This window comes from Siphateles boraxobius, unplaced genomic scaffold (assembly GCF_051911475.1).
Source record: "Siphateles boraxobius isolate OS27281-9 unplaced genomic scaffold, OSU_SipBor_1 165, whole genome shotgun sequence".
NCBI classification, from domain to species: Eukaryota; Metazoa; Chordata; class Actinopteri; order Cypriniformes; family Leuciscidae; genus Siphateles; species Siphateles boraxobius.
Window position 1 is genome coordinate 108,381 of NW_027508772.1, and position 14,291 is coordinate 122,671.

At 41.4% G+C, this 14,291-nt stretch overlaps 1 protein-coding gene across 1 annotated transcript in view; it reads left to right on the forward strand.

Annotated features, from left to right (window-relative positions):
• The window catches only part of usp37 (ubiquitin specific peptidase 37), a 50,463-nt gene that overhangs the window by 33,954 nt on the left and 2,218 nt on the right, over positions 1-14,291 (forward strand). The window contains exons 14-23 of the mRNA XM_077232159.1: positions 394-473; positions 1,110-1,274; positions 2,111-2,158; positions 3,603-3,720; positions 4,562-4,766; positions 7,704-7,864; positions 9,295-9,355; positions 9,445-9,560; positions 12,094-12,163; positions 12,247-12,385. Coding sequence (XP_077088274.1) covers positions 394-473; positions 1,110-1,274; positions 2,111-2,158; positions 3,603-3,720; positions 4,562-4,766; positions 7,704-7,864; positions 9,295-9,355; positions 9,445-9,560; positions 12,094-12,163; positions 12,247-12,385 — 1,163 coding nt within the window. The remainder of the gene's footprint in view (positions 1-393; positions 474-1,109; positions 1,275-2,110; positions 2,159-3,602; positions 3,721-4,561; positions 4,767-7,703; positions 7,865-9,294; positions 9,356-9,444; positions 9,561-12,093; positions 12,164-12,246; positions 12,386-14,291) is intronic.

Genomic DNA, 14,291 nt, shown 5'->3' on the forward strand with positions numbered 1-14,291 from the left:
CTCTGTGCTCTGGTACTCAGTATTTTTCTTTTCTTTTTTTATCTTTTTATAAATGTGACCTACTGGCAGAAAGACAATTTGCATTTTTGTTCTGTTTGGCAAATATCTGACCAAACATTCCTGACTCTAAACAACCGTTTAGTCCATCGACTCGTTTAACCCTTTTTTGTCACTTCTACTGAATGTTTTTCCTGAAATCTTGTCTAAAGATTAAAATAAAACAGTTCTGAGGTTTTATTTTCCCCTGATGCTTTAACGCCTGTAAAAGCAATGCATGTGACAGACAGAACTCAATACACACAGAAATTAAACTCTCACTGATTGTCAATTTCACTATATGGTACTTTTCATATGAAACTTTTTTTTTTCACCTTCTGACTTTGTGTTTTCTAGATGGAGGAGATCGAGTATTCCTGTGAAAAATGCAGTGGAAAAGCAGCGACCGTCTCTCACAAATTTAGCCGGCTTCCCAGGTTGGGATTAACACACACGTGTACTTTAGCAGCTTTTCATTATTGGGTCTTTTGACAACACACATTTGACAGGGTTCGTACAAGGTGTTTTTCAAGGCCCTGGAAAGTTCTTGAAAATAAACCGATAATAGATACAGGTCCTTGAAAGTGCTTGCATTTATTTTGTGCAAGAAGTTTCCTGGAAAAAATCCATATTATTCCCTCCGGTTGCTTGATTTACGTTAGTTACGCGCATTTACGCGTTACGTTAAGTGTTTCCGGTGTGAGGTACTTTGTGTTGTTCGATGCCATGACGTTCTAGCGCACAAAACTACTACGATGGTGCCTCAATGTTTGTTGTTGGGACACAACAAATGTGTCCCCACATTAAGTCCTTGAATTTGAGGGTATTGGACCTGGGAAATCATTGTAAGGTCTTTGAATTTGAAGTTAACCAAGATGTGGGAACCCTGTTTATTAGCTTACTTTTTTGATCCATTTACCTTTTTTAGAATTTAAAAGATAATAAAGTTGTTGTTTGATTAGTGAGATCTCTGATTGTATTCCTTGAAAACCCCAAAAGTAGTGCTTAAAGTCCTGGAAGTTAATTTTCCAGCATCTGTACGACCCCTGGTTTGACTGAGTGTGTCTCTGCAGGGTGCTGATCCTCCACCTCAAACGCTACAGCTACAACACTCAGCTGTCTATAAACAGCAAGCTGGGCCAGCAGGTGCTGATCCCCAGACACCTGACTCTGCTGTCCCACTGCACAGACGCCACGCGCCCCCCCCTCAGCCTCGGCTGGAGCGCACAGGCCGCCCTGTAAGCACACCTCTCACTCATGATGATGATAATACCTTTTATTTATAGGCGCCTTTCAAGGCACTCAAGGACTCAGTACAACAAAGTAAATCAGTAGGGGTGTAACGATACCCTCATATCACAATGATACACCATAGATCAGTGCCATATCTAACAATATTACAGTTTTCTTTTTTATATTATTTAACAGTATCTTGTTGGATATTTATTAGGGGTGTAACGATACCATCATGTCACGATTCGATACATATCACGAAACTGAAGTCACGATACAATATTATTGCGATACTCCAAGACATATGATAAACAAAAAATGTACTGTTGATTAAAATGCTAAATTTGGTATTACATTGTGTAAATGAATAGGCTTGGACTTGTGCTGGAAACCCAAAGCACAGGACAATAGAGACACCAGAATAACAATATTCATGATTCTGAAGCTGAAAATACTGAATTATTTTAGATGAATATGCTTGCACTCTGTCACTGACTAGATATATATCCATATATATCCAGCATTATATATAGTGTTTTAATGTAGTACTGACACTAAAACTCTGCAAACTTGGAATTTTTTATCACATAGTAATTTTAATTTTGGGTGAACTATCCAATATACATATTGTTGCATTTGTATTGCAATATATTGTTACACCCCTATAAATCAGTAAAATACAAAGCTATGCAAAAAACACAGATATAGAGATAAAACATACAATCAATCAAATTGCTAAAAGCTATTCTAAACGGATATGTATTAATCTGAGCTTTAAGAAAAGCTGTCGTTTACTGTAGCGTAGCGCCCTCGCACTCGCTAACGGCTCGTTTCGTTTCAGCTCCAGGACTCTGAAGACGTCACAGTCCGTCAACTCCTCGACACTACGGTGAGAACGTCCCTCTGATGATGTGCATGCTGAGGTTATATTCAGTCTTGATAAAGAGCTGCAGCTATTGATTATTTTAGCAATCGAGTATTCTACAGATTACTTTGCCGATCGAGTATTCTACCGATTACTTTGCCGATCGAGTATTCTACCGATTACTTTGCCGATCGAGTATTCTACCGATTACTTTGCCAATCGAGTATTCTACCGATTACTTTGCCAATCGAGTATTCTACCCATTACTTTGCCAATCGAGTATTCTACCGATTACTTTGCCAATCGAGTATTCTACCGATTACTTTGACAATCGAGTATTCTCCCGATTACTTTGACAATCGAGTATTCTACCGATTACTTTGCCAATCGAGTATTCTACCGATTACTTTGCCAATCGAGTATTCTACCGATTACTTTGCCAATCGAGTATTCTACCGATTACTTTGACAATCGAGTATTCTCCCGATTACTTTGCCAATCGAGTATTCTACCGATTACTTTGCCAATCGAGTATTCTACCGATTACTTTGCCAATCGAGTATTCTACCGATTACTTTGCCAATCGAGTATTCTACCGATTACTTTGCCAATCGAGTATTCTCCCGATTACTTTGACAATCGAGTATTCTACCGATTACTTTGCCAATCGAGTATTCTACCGATTACTTTGCCAATCGAGTATTCTACCGATTACTTTGCCAATCGAGTATTCTACCGATTACTTTGACAATCGAGTATTCTCCCGATTACTTTGACAATCGAGTATTCTACCGATTACTTTGACAATCGAGTATTCTACCGATTACTTTGCCAATCGAGTATTCTACCGATTACTTTGCCAATCGAGTATTCTACCGATTACTTTGCCAATCGAGTATTCTACCGATTACTTTGCCAAAATAATCGACAGAATACTCGATTGCCAGTTGATTACTTTGGCAATTGAGTATTCTACCCATTACTTTGACAATCGAGTATTCTGTCGATTACTTTGGCAATCGAGTATTCTGTCGATTATTTTAGTAGCCGAGTATTCTACCAATTATTTCATCGATTAATCGTATAAAAAAATTTTGCTGATAAAAATAGATCCAAGTGAACAACAGCCTTGAAAATATATCTGGTTCAAATAAAGTATCAAAGTAAGCAATCATATTGTGTTCTTGAACTGAATCGCAGCCTTTGTGATTTTCCCAATAGCACTGTTATATTATGATTTTAAATGGTTTTCTATATATCGCTTAGCCTAAGTAAACGGTGTATTAATGCGGTTCATGGATTCTCGTCAGTTGAACGCACCACTTCCGGTATCTTGCGGTTTACCCGACACGGGTAAATTGCAATCGAGGCTTTTTTTTAAATCGAGTACTCTTATTGAATCGAGGAATCATGACAGCCCTAGTCTTGATGTATTCATACTCATGTGCTGTGAATTGGTGTTTTACAGGAAAGGTTCTCTAAAGCCAGAGAGCTCGGGGAGTGTGTTGTGCGACTCTGATAGTGAGGAGGAGCTTGTCAGGAAAGTCGGTCGCAGACATCATTCAGAGGACGACAGGACAGAAGAGGTGAGAATAAAAGTGCTGTAGTCTTTTGCTCAAATCAGTCCACATGGCGTTTGTAAATCAAATCAAACATTTATGCAACAAACTGCAACCCACGAAGCTGTCATGTCACGTGGAGGGTTGCATATCGTTTCAATTTTAACGATTCCTATTTCGATTCTGCTTATCGATTCTAATCGATTCCTAATTTTGATTCCAACAAGGGAAAAAAACCTTAGATATCTGATTATAATGGGTTCAACGGTCCTTAGTCGCATCGCGCCGCTTGCGTCCGGTGTCTTGTTCAGGCAGCACCAGACAAGCGGTGTCTTAACGGTAAGTTTCTAACTAGTTAGCAGTGCGGTGGTGGCTTGAGTCTGTTGTATGGTGGGTGATTTTTACGCTACGTTGTCACCAGGTGAGACACTATAAAGTAAATAAACAATGTCCCCGTCTTTTACCCTCACAGCAAGCTTATCATACTCGTTAGCTAGTTAGCAATGTTTCATACCTTGTCAGTGTAGTGGAAGCTAATGTGTGCGTATCTCACACTGTGTCTGAAGAGACCTGATTACTGAAGTGAAAGGGTTGGCTTGTGTCACCACAGTGACCTGGGTCGCCAGTACAAACAATTGATCGTGCTCTGCTGGATAAACTACGTAGTTACACAATTTACAAGCATTTTATCCGTGGTTTATGTTCTGTAAAAAAAAATTTCATATCAGCGGCATATACGCTGATACCGATATATCTGCGACAGGCTCATATACGCCGATAATATCGGCAGACCGATATATCGATCGGGCTCTAGTTCAAATTAAATATTTGCCAAAATGAATCAGACCAACTGGTGGCCCCCCCACAGATGCAGCACAGTGAACAGTCCGAGTTCAATGGCATCAATGATGAGGAGATGCTGGCCGCGGTGCTGGAGTTGAGTCGACACGACACCAGTCTCCCCGCGGGCCCCGAGGACGAGCCCACCAGCAGCCCTGACACGGGCTTCGGGGACGCTGAGGGACACGACCCCACGCAGCACCTGGACCTGCTGGAGGCAGAGAAACCCGCTGGTAAACACACGCCGCAACTAGATAACATGCTCATCTTCACACTGGAGTGTTGTCCATTCTGTCACCTGATGGAGGTTTGGTTCTTGCCACTATCGCCTTTGGCTTTTGTCTTGCTTAGTTGGGGACATTTAAATTAATATTCAACAATAATATTGATCTGCCTGCATTGACAACTAGATTAATATTTTTTTTTACAACAAAAATTAACCATCACTGAACTTACTTAAAGGGCATTTTGCAGGTTAGAGTACCCAGTGAGCCAATGTATAGAAAAATAATCTACATTTATGTATAAATATATACTTATAAAACGTTATTTAGGTTTCTGGAGTCATTTTCGTGAGCAAATTTTACTTCCGCATTTGAAAACCGCCAAACCGGAAGTGACGTAACGGGAGGAAGTGCGGTCAAAGTAAACGATAGCACCGAAATGACAGTTCGCACGCTGAGGAAATTGTAGCCTAAATGTTTCCTCGTATGACGGACCTCAGCCGTAAAATTATGAGCCTGCTATGCAAGAGCAGGACTAGACAGAACAACGGTCAGAGACACACTGAGGTGTGGCTTAAACAAGTTTATGTAGGATATGTTCATGAATTAGATTAAGACGAGGCACATTTTGTAAAACCGAACCCCATGCTTACGACGGACCCGATGAAGGAGCTGTGACCGTGTGCACATATCGCCCTCATCATATAACTCCATCATCATATAACTCCATAGGCCTATTTCACAAAATGGCGACCGAGACTGGAAGTAGGGTAAACTCTTTTCCAGTGAAAGCGCTAGCAGTTGCAGTCGGAGGACAAATGCGGAGACTAAAAGCGGTCAGTCCTGTTGCGTACCTTTTTATGTTTCAACCCAAAGAAGAAACAACCCTATTTATCACTTCACAGCTTTCCGTGTTTTCATGGAACAACAGTGACACTACGATAGCCATTCATTCTCAAAATGGACTGTGAATAGCTTGTTTTCTCTGTCATTCATATCTGACAAAAGTAAGAATAGCAGATGTTGTCCGTTTTGTTGATAGTTTTCAGGGAGCTGTGAAAAGATCGCTGAAATTGGACAAAGGTTAAAAAATTCTTGACGTTTGCTTACATTAAAAAAAAAGTTCCATTCATTTAAATGGCATGACACTTGATGACTAAGCTCACGTTTAACGTTACTGTATCTAAACACAATAAATAAATAGAAATGTCTGATTGCTATGAGTGAAATCTAATGGCTTTTGTTACAAATTCATGTTATTAAGTGTTAGTTTGTCCAGGAGATTGCAGCAATCTTCCACTAGATTATGGCTCGTTTTGCATGTTACCACCATGAATGAGACTAAAAATTGTACATCTTTACAGTGAATTTGACCTAACGTTGCTAGGATTTCCGTCAATATCAGGGTTCCCCCCCGTCCTTGTGTCTTAAATTCACTTTTCATAATTTAAAGGCCGTAAATATACTTACATTTCTCAAATAGTGTAATAAATGTCTTAATTTTAGTTTGAATGGGACGGACGAGGTGTTTACCCTGCTGAGGGGGATGTGATGAAGCCTGGAGTGGAGCAAAAGCCCGTTCCTCTCTGCACTCTAAGCGTGCTGTCATCACTCCGCTCCTGATCCACTCCGGGTTTTCCAGTCCCACTCACGGGAAAAACTGCTCCGTGTTTACACAACTTTAAAAGTTATTCCAATATGTTTATTTTTGTATATCACAAACGTCTGAATTTATAATACTATATGTAAGTATTCTACATGTTTAATAAATGTTCCAGCTGCCCTTGCTTGCACAAGTAAACAGCAGGCGTGGCAAAGCGCACCCAGGGAAAAAGGGAAATAAAGTTACAGAAAACAACTTCTACAAACATTGGCAACAGTTAATAATAATAACTAAAAGTGCATGACGTGCAAATCGGATAACAATCAAGTGCAATATAAACCTGTTTTGTCAGGGCATCACTCCCGAACCCCGGCATCAACACTCAATATCAACATCTGCTTCCTCCTTTACACGTGTCTGGCGTGATTTAACTTCTCCCCAGTTGTTCCATGAAAACACGGAAAGCTGTGAAGTGATAAATAGGGTTGTTTCTTCTTTGGGTTGAAACATAAAAAGGTCCGCAACAGGACTGACCGCTTTTAGTCTCCGCATTTGTCCTCGGACTGCAACTGCTAGCGCTTTCGGCGGAAAAGAGATTACCCTACTTCCAGTCTCGGTCGCCATTTTGTGAAATAGGCCTATCATCATATAACTCCATCATCATCGTATAACTCCATCATATCGCTGGGAATATAATCATCAGGTCTAAAGTGAACGCTACACACTACCGCATTTTTCGAAGCCGATGCAGAAGTGAAGTCCCGTCTCCTCACCTGCACAAAACACCCAGACACGGAAGATCGCACCGTCCTTTTTCTTGTTCGGAAACCTGTGGACTCTGTCCTGACTGGCCATAATTCACAATAATTTACCACAACGATGATAAATTGATATACAATAACCCCGTTCTTACTCCGCACTGAGCAAACGCAGAGTCCGGCAAACGACTCCCTCTCATGACGTAACGACGCAATGTCGTGAAACAAGTGTTTTTCCAACACGGTCAAGGAAACTGTCACGTTTTCTACTAAGTTTGTGCCCTTATGTCTTGCAAAACATTTTTAAATCCTGCATTAACTTTTAATATGATATTTTCATACAAGGTTATTATAATTTTTTTTTTAAAACTGCAATATGCCCTTTACTCTGGACTATAATTCTATTTTCTTCTGGAAACAAACTCTGTTGCATTATTTTCCTGTTATCACCGTAAAGATGCTTTGAAACAATCTGTATAGTAAAAAAGTGCAGTATAAATAAAGGTGACTTGACATGCCAGTAGACTTCATGACCACATGAAGTATTGTGCGTATTCTGAGTGTTGAGAGCCGTGTTGTGTGTAGATGCTCTGGAGTCTCTGGATCTGACCATGGATGAGAACAAGGAGAACGAGACGCCCGAGGGAGCGGCGGGCGAGCTGGACTGGGTGCAGCAGTTCAGCCTAGAGCAGGAGCGCGAGGAGCAGGAGCTGCAGCAGGCGCTCGCACAGAGCCTGCAGGAACATGTGAGACACACACACACACACACACACACAGTTCTGACTGATGTAAAATGGTCAAATGTCGTTGCAGGAATTTTGCCTCCAGCTGAGTGGGTTTTCGTCAGTATAGCCTTTTCTCGCCATTTTTCAAATTACCAACGCAGGGTTTGAAAAAAAAACAGCGCACATCGCTCTACTGGATAAACTATCAAAACCAAACCGCGTCCGTTACGCCATCATGTCTTCCTTCTGGCTTTTGGGATTTTAAGCAGGAGGTGTCAGAAAAGTTACCACAGGGATAACTGGCTTTTGGTGGCCAAGCGTTCATAGCGACGTCGCTTTTTGATCCTTCGATGTCGGCTCTTCCTATCATTGTGACGCAGAATTCACCAAGCGTTGGATTGTTCACCCACTAATGGGGAACGTGAGCTGGGTTTAGACCGTCGTGAGACTGGTTAGTTTTACGCCTCTTGACACACCAAAAATTTGAATACACTGTTTTTGCATTCGAATGTGCAGTTTTGTTTTGTTTTTTCGACGCATATTCAAGATTCTAATTTTCATTTGACCGCCCTAGCACCCTTCATGCCAAAAAGGTTCTATTAAAGCAGAAATGTCTTCAATTATTGCACAATACTATCATGTTTCAGTTATTTAAAAAAAAAAAATCAGAGAAAGTATATTTCTGAAAAGTTTTATTCACACAATATAATTAAAATTAACAATGAATTAAAATTGATTAAACTAAATCCATAAAATTATCCCAATATTCTGTATATAAAGCACCTGACAGAACCCTTTAAGCTTATATATATATATAGCACCTTTTAATTTGAGTGATTGGTCTACTCTGCTCTGATTGGTCAGATGACCCAGTCTGTTGTGATTGACCAAACGCTCATCATATCTGAATCTCAGCTCTTGATACAGTGATATGAACAGTAACGATGGCGTCAGTTTTACCGTATCAATCTCATCAGTGGATTTGCTTTGTCAGCAGAAAACAGCGTCTTCTCCACATGAACAACACGAACCAAACTCTTCCAGTTTCAGATAAACTACAGTGTTTGAGGGTCAAAGTAGACGCTGTTCACCAGGAGGCAATGACGATCATAGACTGGCATTATGCAAATGTGTTACAAACATACGCAGATTCAGCAGGAAGAGACTGGAATTACTGACGACTCGTTTCAGTTCAGAATCACTTCCTCCTTTTGGGAGACAAACTCCATTTATCTGCACTTTGCAGACCTTTTACATTGATAATCCGCTCTATTACACATATCTGAAAAATAATAATAAGGGCACTTTAAAAAATTTTTTTAGATGTTTTGTTTTCCTCCATTTTGATTTTTGGGTTAAATGGCACGGACATATTTAGTTTTAGTTTTTGCTCATCTTTGCCGTCAGCACACTTTCACTGATCATGACTGCATTATCTGTTAACTGTGCAGGAGGCGAGAGAGATGCGAGAAGATGATGAGCTGAAGAGAGCCACTGAGCTCAGCTTGCAAGGTCAGTGTGACGCGAGGTTCTGCCTCACAGGCCTTTTGTTTTAATGTGAGTGTTTTTGTGTGTGAACGTGCTTGTTTCTGTTGTTGTAGAGTTCAATAACTCCCTGCCCGAGCTGCTGTGCTCCGATGACGACTCGGGCAACGAAGACGGTCTGGATATGGAGTACAGCGAGGCTGAAGCGGAGGAGCTCAAGAAGAACGCTGAGGTGCGTCTGTTTTAATCACGTTTGAACCGACAATCCTATCGGTATGCTTTATAAAGTCTTGTAAAAGGAGATTCCCGGCTTTTATGTGGTGTCGTTTGTCTCCGTTGTGAACGTGATTACGTCATCAAATTTTGATCAGCATCGATTCATCAAATACAAAACATTGAGAAACTGCTTTTGCTTCCTCTTTCGTCACGCCAGATGTCTTTTCTGCAGACTTTATATTTAAGTATAGCTTTAACAAAAACATCTTGTTACGCTGCGGTCTGTCTAGCGGGACTTTTAGACTTCTCACATCTTACAGAAAGAACAGAAAGGCGAACCTAAGTCAGCTACATTGAGATGAAGAAACACAAGTGATAATACTGATAAACACAACAAACTATATGATTTCTTCAGATATGATAAATCAGAGGCCTTACAACCCAATCACCTTTTGTAACTTTTGAACTGCTAATTCAATCGGTATTCTTTAAAAGTCTTGTAAAAGGAGATTGCCAGCTTTTGTCTCAGTTGGGCATTCAGAGGCTTCATAGTGAACAAAATTGTGTCATCAAGTTGATCAGCATTGATTCGTCAAAGAAACCCATGCGGTTTGTTCCTCTAAACCTCAACAATCGTTCCTGTTTGGCTCAGTCCCTCCACCATACCCAGATTGATTGAAACTATCATCTACTCGAACAATAAACATGTTTTGGTCTTTTGCTCCACCCATTTGCATCTTTCTTTGGGAAATTTGAACCGACGCAAAGTGAAAGTAGTTGCGCTAGTGCATGAAAACAAACTCAAAATAACTGATTTGCATGAGACCACTCTCTGACAAAGCATAACACAAATCTAAAACAAGTATAAAACTACTTTACAATGGATGAGGCACTGAAATTTGTTTTAAAACGAGTCGCTACACAATGTCCCAGTGGAATTGCGTTTCGTATATGTAATACTAATATAGTTTGTGGAAATCATTTGCCCCTTTATTATTTGTTGCACAAGACAATTTTTTTACACTACTTGCTGTTTGTTCATTTTCAGATGAAATGCATATATTCATATACATAAATTATATGTGTGCATGCATGTATGTATGTATGTATGTGTGTATATAATGTCACTTGACTTCAGTGTTCTATTATTATATATCAATGTTTCAATTTACTTAAGTTTCACCTTTTCACTGAAAAGTTCCTAAAATAATATTGTAATAAATGGCTAACTTGCTTAGGGATTTTTACATGTAGACAATTTCATCTGGAAATCTAGAATATCCAAGTATAACTTTATAAAGGAAAAAAATCCAAACTTCAGGAGTTTCTGTTTGAGTTGTCAAAAAAAAAAATTGGAATCCATTCCCAGACAAAATAAATGATACAATGGGGATTTAAATGAGCTAGATTGAAACTTTAAACTGATATATGGCACTTGATGCTGACGGCTATAATGGGTTAGAAAAACAAACTAAAGTGCAGGCGAGTCAGAACAGCCGGATGCTGTCCGTCTGTGTCGATGCTGTCGGTCTGTGTCGGTGCCGTCCGTCTGTGTCGGTGCTGTCCGTCTGTGAGTGTCGGTGTCGTCCGTCTGTGTCGATGCTGTCGGTCTGTGTCGGTGCCGTCCGTCTGTGTCGGTGCTGTCCGTCTGTGAGTGTCGGTGTCGTCCGTCTGTGTCGGTGTCGTCCGTCTGTGTCGGTGCTGTCCGTCTGTGAGTGTCGGTGTCGTCCGTCTGTGTCGGTGCCGTCCGTCTGTGAGTGTCGGTGCCGTCCGTCTGTGAGTGTCGGTGTCGTCCGTCTGTGAGTGTCGGTGTCGTCCGTCTGTGAGTGTCGGTGTCGTCCGTCTGTGAGTGTCGGTGTCGTCCGTCTGTGTCGGTGTCGTCCGTCTGTGTCGGTGCTGTCCGTCTGTGAGTGTCGGTGCCGTCCGTCTGTCTGTGTCGGTGCCGTCCGTCTGTCTGTGTCGGTGCCGTCCGTCTGTGAGTGTCGGTGCCGTCCGTCTGTGTCGGTGCCGTCCGTCTGTGTCGGTGCCGTCCGTCTGTGTCGGTGTCGTCCGTCTGTGTCGGTGCCGTCCGTCTGTGAGTGTCGGTGCCGTCCGTCTGTGTCGGTGCCGTCCGTCTGTCTGTGTCGGTGCCGTCCGTCTGTGAGTGTCGGTGCCGTCCGTCTGTGAGTGTCGGTGCCGTCCGTCTGTGAGTGTCGGTGCCGTCCGTCTGTGAGTGTCGGTGCCGTCCGTCTGTGAGTGTCGGTGCCGTCCGTCTGTGAGTGTCGGTGCCGTCCGTCTGTGAGTGTCGGTGCCGTCCGTCTGTGAGTGTCGGTGCCGTCCGTCTGTGAGTGTCGGTGCCGTCCGTCTGTGAGTGTCGGTGCCGTCCGTCTGTGAGTGTCGGTGCCGTCCGTCTGTGAGTGTCGGTGCCGTCCGTCTGTGAGTGTCGGTGCCGTCCGTCTGTGAGTGTCGGTGCCGTCCGTCTGTGAGTGTCGGTGCCGTCCGTCTGTGTTGTCCGTGTGTGAGTGTCAGTGTGTTCCTGGCGGTGATCATGACTGTGGTTTGCTCTGTAGACTGGAGAGCTGCCCAACTCGTTCCGGCTCATCAGTGTGGTCAGCCACATCGGCAGCAGCTCCTCGTCAGGTACGGCAGATCCTCCCTTGTGTCCCTGCAGGCTGAGTGTGCTGTGTCTGACTGTGTGTGTGTGTGTGTGTGTGCTCCTGTAGGGCATTACATCAGTGACGTGTACGACATGAAGAAGCAGTCTTGGCTCACCTACAACGACCTGGACGTCTCGCGCACTCAGGAGTCCACCGTTCAGAGGGATCGCGACCGCAGCGGATACATCTTTTTCTACATGCACAAGTCAGTGTCTTCAGTCACGCACAAGTCAGTGTCTTCAGTCACACACACACACACACACACACCGTGTGGTCATGAACAAACTCGCCAGTAACTTTGATACTAAAATTGATTCTGAATTCATGAAAAATGTGGGAATACCTGAAACCACACGTACGCGATATTCACTCACTCTTGGTGGCATTTATAATAGTTATTACATTTAACTAAAATCATAAATAAAACTATTTCCTTATTTGAACTTAGTACTGAGTACTAAAATAAAATAAAAACTAACTAAACTAGGGCTGGACGATATAACGATTATTATCGCAATATAATTATCAAAGAGTAATAATTATAATTATAAATGTCCAATAATGTTTATGCGCCAAAAGCGAAACGAAACTCATTTGAACCGTGTCACACACACACACACACACACACACACACCGTTTATCCGCTCGCCTCAAAGTCCACACGGCAGACGCGTTTACTCTGATCGATCAGTCCCGAAGCAACACACACGTCTCAGGGATTCAAACTGAAGCCAGACGAAACACTGTGCAACGATACAGGCTGAAGGCTTTCCATCTACAAATCACAATTACTTACCATGGATTTACTGTAGTCACACTAACTGCACCATGGTATTGTGGCAGGAATGTGGGATATTCATTAATTTAGACATGTATTAAAGGAGTATTGGAATATAATTACAGTATTTCTTGTGCTTAAAGGGATAGTTCACCCAAAAATGAAAACTGGCCCATGATTTACTCACTCTAAAGCTATCCTAATGTTTAAAAATATCAATGTTTAAAACTTTATTTCCCATAATAACTAGCTTCCGGCAGACGGACAGAATAATTTTCGTGGGATAACTTTCATTTTTGGGTGAACTATCCCTTTAAGCTGTAGCATTTGATATTAAATGTATTTAGGCTACTGTTTTTCTATACAAAACGGTTACATTTTACCATGGTATTGAGGTTATATGTGGCTTTAACTGTGGTTATCACGATCTAAATGTCTAATACTATGGAGGACTAATGGTTAATTTCAGCGATTGACATTACCTTTTTTTGTGCTAAAAGCCACTGTGGGTTAGTGGTTTTTCAAAGTTACTCGCCACTCAGCATTTTTGGCAATTACTAGCAACTGACCCACAATTTTGACATAGATACCATGGGGAAAACTGACAGCAGCCTAATATATTTACTGCTAATTATGAGATATTAAATATCAATATGGCACTTTAAGACCGTACGCACGGATCCAATGTACTGATACACATGCGTTTTCTTTCTCGAGTGTGTTCGACTGTTTAAGCGTGATAACCAGTGAAAAACAAGCGTTTAAAAAAAAATCCCACTGCGATTTATCGGTGTGAATGGCTCCACAGGGATTTATTGTTTCGATTCAAGAGTGTCTCCGACCCAGAAGCCTCGCTGATGTTGCCTTCGACTGAAAAACTTTGGGATTTATACTGCAACTTCTATTTTTGGAGTCTATTTACTCTAAGTGCACGCAGTGGCGTAGGGAATAACGCACGTATCAGAGACTTTCGACAAGTTCAAACCAGAGTTCAAATACACCTTTTGCAGAACTCATTCTTATACCTTTCCACATCGCATATCACATTGGAAAGGCATTTGTTTTCAATAAATATGTGAAAAGTGGAATTAAACTGCATATCGGTTATTTAATAGTGTTTATCTGCATTTATTTCATAAATATATCATTTACACTGTTATTATTGCATAAGGTTTTATAATGTTCTAAAATACTGAGGTGCAAATACAATAGTCAACATTCGAAGTGAATTTTGAACAATACCATTTTTGTCTTAGGACAACTTTGAGCTTTTTTAAGACAAAAACGGGTATTGTTCAAAATTCATGTGTTCAAAAATTCACTTCAAATGTTG